The 13810-nt window shown below is 40.2% G+C and overlaps 1 protein-coding gene across 2 annotated transcripts in view; it reads left to right on the top strand.

Moving 5' to 3' along the window:
* OGFRL1 (opioid growth factor receptor like 1) overlaps nucleotides 1-3574 on the top strand; it is an 88090-nt gene extending 84516 nt beyond the window's left edge. The window contains exon 7 of one of the 2 annotated variants that reach the window (XM_077289941.1): nucleotides 935-3574. In XM_077289941.1, coding sequence (XP_077146056.1) covers nucleotides 935-1646 — 712 coding nt within the window. In that variant the 3' untranslated portion in view covers nucleotides 1647-3574. The remainder of the gene's footprint in view (nucleotides 1-934) is intronic. The other variant, XM_077289942.1, reaches the window with a different exon arrangement.
* Nucleotides 3575-13810: the final 10236 nt, after the last annotated feature.

Genomic DNA, 13810 nt, shown 5'->3' with positions numbered 1-13810 from the left:
AACCCTCAAACTGACTTCAAATGTGAGGTGGTCCCTAAAAAAAATGGTTTTGTAAATTTTGTTGTAAAAATGAGAAATCACTGGTCAAATTTTAACCCTTATAACTTCCTAGCAAAATAAAAATTTGTTTCCAAAATTGTGCTGATGTAAAGTAGACATGTGGGAAATGTTATTTATTAACTATTTTGTGTCACATAACTCTCTGGTTTAACAGAATAAAAATTCAAAATGTGAAAATTGCAAAATTTTCAAATTTTTCGCCAAATTTCCGTTTTTTTCACAAATAAACTCAGAAATTATCAACTTAAATTTACCACTAACATGAAGCCCAATATGTCACGAAAAAACAGTCTCAGAACCGCAAGGATCCGTTGAAGCGTTCCTGAGTTATTACCTCATAAAGGGACACTGGTCAGAATTGCAAAAAATGGCAAGGTCATTAAGGCCAAAATAGGCTGGGTGATGAAGGGGTTAAAATAGTGATTTAAAAAAAAAAAAAAAAAACTACACTAAGCAACCCAATAAGTGGCGCATCGCTTGAATCAGGGTTTCTTTCTCTACATTATGCTTCTCTCAGATTAGGTAGTGAAAACCTGCTGATAAATTCTCTTTAATGTGTGTAATGTAAATGAAAACATTCAGAAGAGTGGTTGAGAATCTCCCATTTATAAAGGTAAATTCTATGTTGCATACATCAGAAATTGCACAATGATATTAACATTGTCATAAAGTTAGAAAGTGATATAACATAGGCCATATTTATTCATTGTGAAAGCAAGTTTCAGTGACATGACCCTGCTTGCATTGTAGATTTTTCCAAATGTACGCTTTACTATGCTTGACTGATTTCTGAAAATATTAGATTTTAATAAATTTGAAGCACATTAAATATTATTGAGCATATTGTTCAACTGTCATGTTTGTATCATTCTAGATCTCAGCACAATTACTTGAGAATTACCCGCATTTTAAAAAGTCTTGGGGAACTTGGATATGAGAATTTTAAGTCTCCTTTGGTGAAGGCTTTTCTTGAAGAGTCTATTGTTGAGAACACAATCCCGAACATGAAACAAAGTGCATTAGAGTATTTTGTGTATACCGTCAAAGAGAAAAGGCAAAGGAGGGAACTCTTACGCTTTGCTTCTCTTCATTACCAACCCCATGGGCACTTTATTTGGGGGCCACAGAAGAAGCCAAAGTCTGGCCAAAACAAAACTATAAGAAAGACCTCTTTAAATCGATCTTTGAAGAAAAATCCACAAAAATCTAAGGATACCAAGATGGGAAATAGCCTAGAAAGTCCACAAAGTGTTTCAGTGGAAAACAAAAGGGTGGAACTAGAACAGGTTGATGATGTGAACAGCAAGATAGAAGATGCAGATGATGGGAATGAGCAGAGGTTTAAAACTGAATCTGAAAAGGATGATTCCAGCTCCGAACATTCTCCACAAGCAGTGTTGCATCCAATTGTTGACTCTACCATTAAATCGGCCACTCGGGAAGAAGATGGTGAACTCTGTAAAGAAAATAATATAGGCAGTATAATAATAGTTGATACAACTGATGAGGGCCATACAGATTGTTTGTGTAATCTGTCACCTAGTACAAATGTTCATGTAACTGAACCCTCAGGTACAAAAATGTAAGTACACCTTGAATGGGAATTTTTGAGTAAATCAATATGAATTTTCATAAATGTAGCACAGGTTCCTGTGTAATCTAAGGTATAAAGCAATTTAAGGTCTTGGCTCACTAAAAGAAATGTGACTTAGTACACAGAATAAGAGGACTCCCTCCTTAGGCGACTGGTGCACTTTAACAGGTATGAATAATGTTTAAAGATAGGTCTAGATTTTTTTTACTTATTTTTACTGCGGTTATCTAATTTGTTTAGTGGTGATTTATCATACACTCTAATGTGTGATCACCGTTAACAAAAGTAAAGCCATACTGAACTGTTTGATGTAGTAAAATTGTTAATGATCAAGCAGTTTGACATTCTGTCATTAGTACATTTTGTGATAGTTTATATGTAAAACTAACAGACACTATCATTTTCACATTGTCTTCTGACCCAGTGATACAAAAATAATTAGCAGCTTGAAATCCTGGTACTTGCTAATTATCTTTCATTGTCATCAAGTGCCACGTCCACATGATGACAAGTTATTGCAAGTGCATTTAGGTAGTGATGATCTGTGAATGGTTTGTTTAGAACATTGTGCTTCTTCTGTGGGACTACTGCAGCTCCTAAATATAAAGAACAATGCAATATTTTTTTTTCAGACTTAGAAAAGACAATAAAAATGTCTAAATTGATGGTTTAGTGTACAGGATTGTCTGCCTTCATACTGGTCTCGTGGATTTTCTTGCTAAAAAGTACCGTTTCTGACAAAAATACACCAAATGCATTTTTACACTCTAAATCTGTTATCGTGTAATCACTTTTTGTCATAGGCAGTAATACAGGGAGTCAAGGTTTTGTTTCACACTGCAACGGTGGTGCGTGGTCAGCATATCTGTACGCTGGCAAAATGTGCAGACGTTGCCCAAAAACACTGCTATCCTTTTGACGTATGTTTGGCCCGAATATGTCAAGATCCTGGAGTATTGTATTGTGTGTGTTATCTTTGAGTAGAACTGCATAAAAAAAAGTACATAAAAAATAAAAAAAAAAGTACAATGTAATGTATACAGGTTTTTTATAATGGTAAACCTATGTAATTATATAAACATGTGTCTGGCCATATATTTAGCAGGATCATTTGAACCGCTCTCTGAAAATGAGCATAGTGTGAATTTAGCTTATTAAACACTGATGTTTTCTCCCCAAAATGTGAAATTACCCTCCAAATATATTGTATTCAAATATAGTACTGTGTCACCCTGTACATTTATATTCCTTATCTCAAATGTATATTTCTGTTATCCTACATTTTATATGCACACTTTGACACTTGCGTAGTAAGTGAGATAGTAAAATGATATTTTCTTCCTACTAATAACTGTTAAATAACTTATCATGGTTTCCCTATGCAAAAGAATGTAACATTATAGCACACAAACTAGACTAATACTAGTACAAATGAAAATGTGTAATCCTGTTGAAATGTGTAAAGTTGATTTTATTTGTTAAAAAGTAAGGATACAAATTTCTTCTAATTCTGTATAATACACCATATGGACAAAAGTATTGAGAAACCGAGATGACATCACGTTCTAAATCCACAGCTATTAACATGGAGTTTGTTCCCCCTTTCCAGCTTTGAAAGCTTCCACTCTTCTTGGAAAGCTTTCTAAACAGTGTGTTTCTGGGAATATTTTTTGTATTCATGCAGAAGAACATTTATGAAGTCAGACACTGATGTTGAACGAGAGTCTGGCTCACAATCTTCATTCCAATTCATCCCAAAGTTGTTTAATGGGGTTGAATACATGGCACAATGAGGGCCAGTCAAGATGTTCAACACCACACTCGCCCAACCATATTTTTAAGGACCTTATTTTGTGCACTGGAGCACAGTCATGGTCGAACAGGAAAGGATCTTTCCACAATCTTGGAAATGTACAGTTTTTCAAAAAAATTAATCCCATAGCGTTATTCCTCCTCCACCATACTTTACAGAGTTTATTCAGCGCAGTTAAGTAGGTTATGTTATCCTGTCATTCTCCAAACCCAGTCTCGCCCATTAGACTGCCTGAGAAGCATGATTGTTCACTCCAAAGTACACATTTTCCCTACTCCAAAGTGCAGCATGGGTATACTTTATAACCACTCCATCTAATCCTTGTCATTGTTTGGTGATGGAACGCTTGCAAGGTCCTCCTCAACCAAGGAAACCCATGCTATAAGATCCAACACAGTTTTTGTTGTTAATGCTAGAGGAGGTTTGGTACTAGTTATGGAGTTTGGAGAGCATTGGTGACTTTTCTAAAATATGGCCCCATCTATCAAAGCTTTTACGTTAGAATTCTAATGTAAAAGCTTTGAGAAAGTCTCAAAATTTAGTCGCAACTCAAAGTTGTACCGAAAAGGGGAGAGCTAGGGCGGGACACCACAGCTCTTCTAATTTAATGATGATCGGTGGCATTTTCTTCTCCAGAAATTGCACTTCAGTACCTGACTAGTTTGAAATTTCTGGCATCGTGCACGGAGGCACACCGCCACTCATCAGACAATCCAAATTCATGAAGGAGCGTGCACCCTTCATGAACCAGAATCATTTCACTCCAGCACGCCACCTTATCAAGACTGGTGTGAACTATGTCTGTCATGATGAATCAAGTCCTCTCGGCCTCAACATTCAGCTACCTCGTTCAGTAACATCCATTTTGTGATGTCCACTTGTAGGCTAAGTTGCTGCAGCTCCTAAATGCTTCCCCTTCTGAATAATACCTCTCACAGTGGATCATGGAATATTTAGGAAATAAGACATTCCACAAACTGACTTATAAGGATGGCATTTTAACACAGTATCACACTCCATTTTAGTAATCTCTTTAGAATGATCCATTCTTTCACAAATGTTTTATAAAGGTTGCATGGCTGGCTGCTTAATGTTATATACCCGAAACCGAAGGAAAAAAACTAAATTGAATGATAGGTGTGCCATAATACTTTTGTCCATATAGAGGATTTGTTTTGTATGTAATAATTTATATTGTTAAAGCATATTTTACATAATATGAAATATGGAAATTGTTCCACACACGTCTAGGTGCAAGTTTTATCATGAGTAGATATGTGTGACGTAATCTGTTTATATTAGCTGTTGATTTACAAATGTCCAATTCATTTGCTGTTAGTTATGAGACTTGTTATCCGTAATCCTAAATCAAGAATGTTTTTGTAATATTTTTATTTTTACAATATTCTTTAGTATACTTTTAGTGTTCTTTTTACAGAATAGTATGAAAATCACACCATAAAACATGTATTTATCTATGGCTATAGAATATATACAAGTTCTAATGAAAAGTCTGTGCCTGTTGAAAACATTTGAGTCGTTAATGAAAAACACATGCCTAAGTATTGTCTCTAATATATATTCTGAATTATGTCCAAGATGTATATGTCAGATCCAATATTCTCAAAATGCATTGTCCATACTATACATTAAAAATCCATTATACTTTGCAATTTGTTTGCTAGTGCCTATGAAATAGGATTTTTCTGGCATTAACGTTGTAAAATGATAAGATGTGAAATTATAAAGTTTATATAGAAATGTAGCACAGGTATGTATCAGGGTACAGTTTATAGCTTTGAGTGCACATAATTTCTAAATCTATTTTTGTAGTGTTGAATAAATCTGCCTATAACAGTAAAAGAACAATCTTTCAAAAAGTAATATTTAATCAACTCTTTTACAAATTACATCCCCCTTATAGTTAAGGTGAATGCATGGGGTCCCATTTCTTGGTTCTTCCTTGATCAGCTGATCTTTCATAAGAAACTGTAATTAAATACCTGAGTCCAGTGCGGACATACCAATGGTGCAACCTGTGCAGCCGCACAGGGGAGCCAAAGCGGTAGGGGGGCCATCTTCCACCTCCAAAGCTACAGGCAGCGTCTATGACAGACACACAAGGTGGTGCATTCTAATGAGTTTTTGGACTTCAAAGAGCCCATATTTCTAGCACATGGAGCCTTTTCTGTCTGTATCTGCTCCGCCATTCTTTCTTAAATAGCGCATTATATACGACCCTTTGAAATCTATGTCCTGTATTGATTTCAATTAGTCTTACAAAGATGATAGGAGTTCTTGATGTGGATTTTAGCTTATACTAGCAAAATTTAAATCACCCACCCCTTATCTTCTCCGTATGTTTTAACAGACTTTGCCTAACAAAGATAATCTGTAGAATTTTCATCAAAGAAATGTTATGTATTGTCTACTAACCTATATTAAGAAACTTGACACTTCTGTTGAAAATTGAGAATTACTTGCATATGTCTTTGCTTTTTTTTAAAAGATAAATGTTGGGACCCATATCACTAAATAAAGTGTTTGGCTCAATGCTGCCCTAAGAGTTCTCGATCATTGCTCTAGTCTGCTGTACAAGTTTGAACATTTTCTGAAGACAATCTCCAAATCATTGGGATTTTTTTTGAATCATTGCAGTGTTATTACAACTAGAGATGGGTGAACCCGAGCAGTAAAGTTCGGCATCCATACCGAGCAGTAAAGTTCGGCATCCATACCGAACACCTTTTGCTCAGGCACGGATACCGGACAGGAAGTCCGTGTTTGTTTGGATTTGGCTGCACGAACACCTCGCTGTTATTAGCGGCAGTAGGTGTCAGATGATGGGAGCAGTTGTCCCATCAGCTGACACCAGTGACCGGAGGTAAACTATACCTCCGATCGCAGCTGAGTGCTCACGCAGACTTTTGACTGTGGGGGAACCGCGGCTCTCTGACCAGCGGGATTGTTTCACCGCCAATCAGAAGCGGCGTTTGCTGCGCTGTCATGCACATGACAGCGCAGCAAACATTGGATGTTTGGGCCACCCATTCAAGTGAATGGGGTCCGGTTACTGTTCTGGTACCCGAACCCAAACTGTTTGTAACTGTTCGGCCGAACCTGCCAGACCTGAACATCCAGGTGTCTGCCCATCTCTAATTACTACATAAAGGGGCACTGGTCAGATTTCAAAAATTTCTAACTGAAACCCTAACCCCAACACACCCCTAGCCCTAATCTCAACCCTAACCACACCCCTAACTCCAGCGCACCCCTAACCCTAATCCCAACCATAACCCTAACCACACCCTTAACCATGACACACCCCTAATCCCAAATGTAAATGTAATCCAAACCCTAACTGTAACCCTAGCCCCAACCCTAACCCTAGCCCTAACCGTAATGGAAATAAATATATATATATTTTTAATTTTATTATTTTTCCCTAACTAAGGGGGTGATGAAGGGGGGGGGGTTTGATTTACTTTTATAGTGGGTATTTTAGCAGATTTTTATGATTGCCAGCTGTCGCACACTAAAAGACGCTTTTTATTGCAAAAAATAGTTTTTGCGTCTCCACATTTTGAGAGCTATAGTTTTTCCATATTTTGGTCCACAGAGTCATGTGAGGTCTTGTTTTTTGCAGGACAAGTTGACGTTTTTATTGGTATCATTTTTGGGCATGTGACATTTTTTGATCGCTTTTTATTTCGATTTTTGTGAGTCAGAATGACCAAAAACCAGCTATTCATGAATATACCGTTCCACGTTTGGTAAAATTGATAAAGCAGTTTTATTCTTTGGGTCAGAACGATTACAGCAATACCTCATTTATATCATTTTTTTATGTTTTGGCGCTTTTATACGATAAAAACTGTTTTATAGAAAAAATAATTATTTTTGCATCGCTTTATTTTGAGCACTGTAACTTTTTTATTTTTTTATTTTTTCGCTGATGATGATGTATGGCGGCTCGTTTTTTGCGGGACAAGATGATGTTTTCAGCGGTACCATGGTTATTTATATCCGTCTTTTAGATCGCGTGTTATTCCACTTTTTGTTCGGCGGTATGATAATAAAATGTTTTTTGCCTCGTTTTTTTTTTACGGCGTTCACTGAAGGGCTTAACTAGTGGGACAGTCTTATAGGTGGGGTCGTTACGGACTCGGCGATACTAAATATTTGTACTGTTATATTTTTTTTATTATTATTTAAAGAAATGTATTTATGGGAACAATATGGTTTTTTTATTTAGGAATTTATTTTTATTTTTTTTACACATCTAAATATTTTTTTTTTCTTTATAACGTTGTCCCGAGGGGACATCCTACTATAGGGTCAGATCGCTGATCTGACACTTTGCACAGCACTGTGTTAGATCAGCTGTCCGACAAGCAGGGCTGCAGGCTTACCAGCGCCTGCTCTGAGCAGGCGCTTCTAAGGCTAGGTTCACATTGCGTTAGTGGGTGGTCGCTAACGGACAGCGTTGCACGGTGAAAATGTCGCAATTAACGCCATGCAACGGGTCCGTTAGCGCACCCATTGACAGCAATGTAAATTTCGCCTGCAGCGCATCGCTAGCGTGTGCCTTTTTCGGCTCGCGCTAGCGATGTGCCGTTCTTTTGTAGCGCGCCTCGGACGCTGCTTGCAGCGTCCGCGGCGCGCCCGAGGTCCGTTCCCCGCTCTCGCAGATCGGGGATCTGCGAGAGCGGGGACATTAGCGCGACCCCTAAACGCGGCCCCTACAAAAATATTGCGTTAGGGCAATCCGTTTAGCGCTAGCGGATTGCGCTAACGCAATGTGAACCTAGCCTAAGCCACCTCCCTGCAGAACCCGGAAGTAGACCCGCGGCCATTTTGGATCCGGGGCCTGCAGGGAGGAGACGCTCGGTACAAGGGGAGCACATCGCCTTGATCGCAGTGTTCCAGGTGTTAATGTGCGAGGAGCGGTCCGTGACCGCTCCTAGCACATAGTGCCGGATGTCAGCTGCGATAGTCAGCTGACACCCGGCCGCGATCGGCCGCGCTCCCCCCGTGAGCGTGGCCGATTGCATATGACGTACTATCCCGTCACTGGGAATTAAGTCCCAGGTCACATCGATGGGATAATACGTCATACAGTATGTCATATGGGATTAAGGGGTTAAAAAGGTCCATTTGTCTGTTTCAGTAGGCTCTACAATCATGGGCAAGACTGCTGACTTGACAGATGTCCAGAAGGCAGTCTTTGACACTCCACAAGGAGGGTAAGCTACAAAAGGTAATTGCTAAAGAAGCTGGCTGTTCAGAGTGCTGTATACAAGCATATTAAAGGGAACCTGTCACCCCCAAAATGGAAGGTGAGCTAAGCCCACCGGCATCAGGGGCTTATCTACAGAATTCTGGATGGGCGTCGCTGTCCGGTCCAGCCTCCCATCTTCTTACGATGATGTCCTCTTCTTGTCTTCTCGCTGCGGCACCGGCGCAGGCGTACTTTATCTGCCCTGTTGAGGGCAGAGTAAAGTACTGCAATGCGCAGGCGCCGGAAAAGGTCAGAAAAGCCCGGCACCTGCGCACTGCAGTACTTTGCTCTGCCCTCAACAGTGCAGACAAAGTACGCCTGCGCCTTGAGCCACAGCGTGAAGACCAGAAGAGGACGTCATCTCATGAAGATAGGAGGCGCTGGATCGGACGGCGATGCCCATCGGACCAGAACCGGACCGGGACCGCCCTTGGGTGAGTATAATCTAACCTCTTTTTCTCATCTCTTAGGATACATTGGGGGCTTATCTACAGCATTCCAGAATGCTGTAGATAAGCCCCTGATGCTGGTGGGCTTAGCTCACCTTCCATTTTGGGGGTGACAGGTTTCCTTTAATGGTAAGTTGAGTGGAAGAAAAAAATATGGTAAAAAAAGGAGCACAAGCAATCGGGTTAATCACAGTCTTGAAAGGATTGTTAAGAAAAGGCAATTCAAAACTTTGCGGGAGATTCATAAGTGAACTGGTGCTGGAGTCATTGCTTCAAGAGCCACCACACAGAGATGTACCCAGGACATGGGCCACAATTGTCGCATTCCTTGTGTCAAGCCACTCATGACCAATAGACAATGCCAGAAGCATCTTACCTGGGCCATGGAGAAAAAGAACTGGACTGTTGCTCAGTAGGCAAGGTGTTTTCAGATGAAAGTAAATTTTGCATTTCATTTGGAAATCAAGGACCCAGAGTCTGAAGGAAGAGTGGAGAGGCAAACAATCCAAGCTGCTTGAGGTCTAATGTAAAGTTTCACCAATCAATGATGGTTTGGGGAGCCATGTTATCTGCTGGTATAGGTCCACTGTGTTTTATCAAGCCCAAAGTCAGCGCAGCCATCTACCAGGAAATTTTAGAGCACTTATGCTTCCCTCTACCCAGCAAGCTTCTTGGAGATGGAAATGTAATTCTCCAGCACGACTTGGCACTAGTGATGAGCGAATATACTCGTTGCTCGGGTGGTCTCCGAGTATTTATGACTGTTCGGAGATTTAGTTTTCCTTGCCTCAGCTGGATGATCTATGTCTGTTAGCCAGCCTGAGTACATGTGGGGGTTGCCTGGTTGCTAGGGAATCCCCACATGTAATCAAGCTGTCTAGTAGCCGCAAATCATCTAGCTGCAGCAAGGAAAAGTAAAACTCCGAGCAGTCATAAATAATCGGAGACCACCCGAGTGCTCGGGAAAACTCGAGCAACGAGTATATTCGCTCATCACTACGTGGCACCTGTCCGCACTGCCAAAAGTACCAATACTTGGTTTAAAAACAACAGTATCAGTGTGCTTGATTGGCCAGCAAACTCGCCTGACCTTAACCCCATAGAGAATCTATTGGGTATTGTTAAGATGAGAGACACTAAACCCAACAATGCAGACGAGTTAAAGGCTGCTATCAAAGCAACCTGGGCTTCCATAACACCTCAGCAGTGCCACAGGCTGATCACCTCCATACCACACCACATTGATGCAGTAATTGATGCCAAAGGAGCCCCGACCAAGTATTGAGTGCACTTCCTGAACATACATTTCAGTAGGCCAACATGTCGGATGTTAAAATCATTTTCAAGCTGGTGTTATAAAGTATTCTAATTTACTGAGATAATGACTTTTGGGTTTTCATTGGCTGTAAGCCATAATCATCAACCTTAAGAGAAATAAACACTTAAAAAAGGCCAAACAAAAAAATTGCACTTTTTTGCAATTTCATCGCACTTGGAATTTTTTTTTTCCCGTTTTCTAGTACACGACATGGTAAACCCAATGGTGTCATTCAAAAGTACAACTCATCCCGCAAAAGACACAGCCATATTGACAGAAAAATAAAAAAGTTATGGCTCTGAGAAGGGGAGCAAAAAGCTAAAACGCAAAACCGAAAAAAGCTCCAGGGGTATTAAAACATAGACCATAAAACTGCTATTCCATATGCTAGATGTGGCGTTACAAGTGATTTATTACGGAGTAATAATTAGAGATGAGAGAGCACTAAAATACTCGTTACCCGAAGTGAGAAATTCCTAATTCTCAGATGCTCGTTTTGAGTAACGTGTATAATGTAAATCAATGAGACATCTGAACATTTTTCCGGCAGGTCTGTGGGGCAGTGAAAATGTTTAAATTGATAGAAAAAGTGCTGAATGGAAGGAAAACTGCATGAAGAAGACCCCTGAAAGCATCTCTGACTCCCAGATTGCTGCTGAGAACAATGGTGTCACACTTTTTCTCTACTTTAAAAACTGACAATAAAACATTCAAAATCGATGAGAAATTGGTGTTTACAGGAAAACAAATGTTACTAAACATTGCTGTATAATGACTTGTAGATAAGGCAAAATTTAAAAAGGATTTAAAAAAATTTAAATTAATATTAAAAAATTTGAAATTTCAGTGTAATTTATGAAGCGAGAACTGCCAAAAACGCGTGGTCACAACGCACACCAGTCAATGAGCTGGCACTTGCATGCGCTGCTGCAGCACCGGCTCCTGACGCGGTATACCTTGACCAGAAGCTCTGGCAAATCTGGATAGGTTTTCAGAAACCGCTGAACTACCAATTTGAGCACATGTGCGAGAGCTTGTAAAGCTTCACAGCTGCCACCAGGTTGCTGCCATTATTGCACATGACCATGCCTGGTTGTAGGTTCAGCGAGGACAGCTACAGATCTGTCTGGTCTGTTATTCCTTTCAGTAACTGTCATGGTTTGTCTCCTAGACAAATTAGCTTCTGCAGAGCCTGTTGTCACTTTGCTGAAGTAGTTCAGCAACCAATTTTGTTTTTTATTTTAACCCCTTAATCCTGTATGACGTATTATCCCATCAAGGTGACCTGGGACTTAATTCCCAGTGACGGGCTAGTACGTCATATGCAATTGGCCGCGCTCACGGGGGGGGGGGGGGAAATCGCAGCCGGGTGTCAGCTGACTATCGCGGCTGACATCCGGCACTATGTGCCAGGAGCGGTCACGAACCGCCCCTGGCACATTAACCCCCGGCACACTGCGATCAAACATGATCGCAGTGTTCCGGCGGCATAGGGAAGCATTGCGCAGGGAGGGGGCTCCCTGCGTGCTACCCTGAGGCCCTCAGAGCAACGCGATGTGATCGCGCTGCTCCGAGGGTCTCCTGCCTTCTCCCTGCAGGCCACGGATCCAAAATGGCTGCGGGGCTGCATCCGGGTCCTGCAGGGAAGTGGCTTACCAGCGCCTGCTCAGAGCAAGCGTTGGTAAGCCTGCAGCCCTGCATGTCCTCTCGCTGATCTGACACAGTGCTGTGCAAAGTGTCAGATCAAGCAAAAACACAGAAAACATAAAAAGCTTCTAAAGAGATGGGTCATCATAATAGAGATACTATAAATGTTGAAGCCCAAATTATTGGATGTGCAGGACACACTAGTTAGACTACAAAACCACAGAAGAAAACAGTGTACAAAGTAATAAGTATAAACTTTATTAGATAAATATAGAAATAGCAGGTCTCAAACAGCAGAGGCTAAAATTGGCAAACACCTGCAGACTGCATAGTAGGGGAGCAGAGCGGCACAAACACTCAATCGTAATCCGGCATATCATGCCTAATCCAGAGCGCCATGTATCAGATGTACAGAAATGTTATTACACACATGGAAAACAGTGCACCAGTGTGGACAAATACATATCAACAGGGCATTCACATATTGTAACAGGTAGCATACCTAGAGGATGATGAGCGATGAGCCACGCCGTCTCCCACCCTCCCCGATGCACGTTTCAGATAAACCTTCCTCAAGGGGGAGTTCAGCGATCTGACCCTATAACATGATGTCCCCCCTGGGGCAAAGTTGTAAAGTAAAAAAAAAATATTCACATGTGTAAAAAAAAAAAAAAATATATATATTGTTCCCATAAATACGTTTCTTTAAATAATAATAAAAAAATAAAAGTACACATATTTAGTATCGCCGTGTCCGTAACGACCCCACCTATAAAACTGTCCTGCTAGTTAACCCCTTCAGTGAACGCGGTAAAAAAAAACGGCAAATAACAACACTTTATTATCATACCGCCGAACAAAAAGTGGAATAACACGCGATCAAAAAGATGGAGATAAATAACCATGGTACTGCTGAAAACATCATCTTGTCCCGCAAAAAACGAGCCTCCATACAGCATCATCAGTGAAAAAATAAAAAAGTTATAGTCCTCAGAATAAAGCGATGCAAAAATAATTATTTTTTCTATAAAATAGTTTTTATCATATAAAAGGGTCAAAACATAAAAAAAATATAAATGAGATATTGCTGTAATCATACTGACCCGAACAATAAACTGCTTTATCAATTTTACCAAACGTGGAATGGTATAAACGCCCCCCCAAAAGAAATTCATGAATAGCTGGTTTTTGGTAATTCTGCCTCACAAAAATCGGAATAAAAAGCTATCAAAAAAGGTCACGTGCCTGAAAATGGGTCCAATAAAAACGTGAACTCGTCCCGCAAAAAAACAATACCTCACATGACTGGACCAAAATATGGAAAAATTATAGCTCTCAAAATGTGGAGACGCAAAAACTATTTTTTGCAATAAAAAGCATATTTTAGTCTGTGACAGCTGTCAATCATAAAAATCCGCTAAAAAAACGCTAAAAAAGTAAATCAAACCCCCCTTCATCACCCCCTTAGTTAGGGAAAAATAATAAAATTAAAAAAAATTTATTTCCATTTTCCCATTAGGGTTAGGGCTAGGGTTGGGGTTTCAGTTAGAATTGGGGGTTTCCACTGTTTAGGCACATCAGGGGCTCTCCAAACGCGACATGGCGTCCGATCTCAATTCCAGCCAATTCTGCATTGAAAAAGTAAAAC

This window comes from Ranitomeya variabilis, chromosome 2 (genome assembly GCF_051348905.1).
Source record: "Ranitomeya variabilis isolate aRanVar5 chromosome 2, aRanVar5.hap1, whole genome shotgun sequence".
Classification (NCBI taxonomy): domain Eukaryota; kingdom Metazoa; phylum Chordata; class Amphibia; order Anura; family Dendrobatidae; genus Ranitomeya; species Ranitomeya variabilis.
Note: the sequence above shows the minus strand (reverse complement) of the source record. Positions and strands in the feature narration are given on the sequence as shown.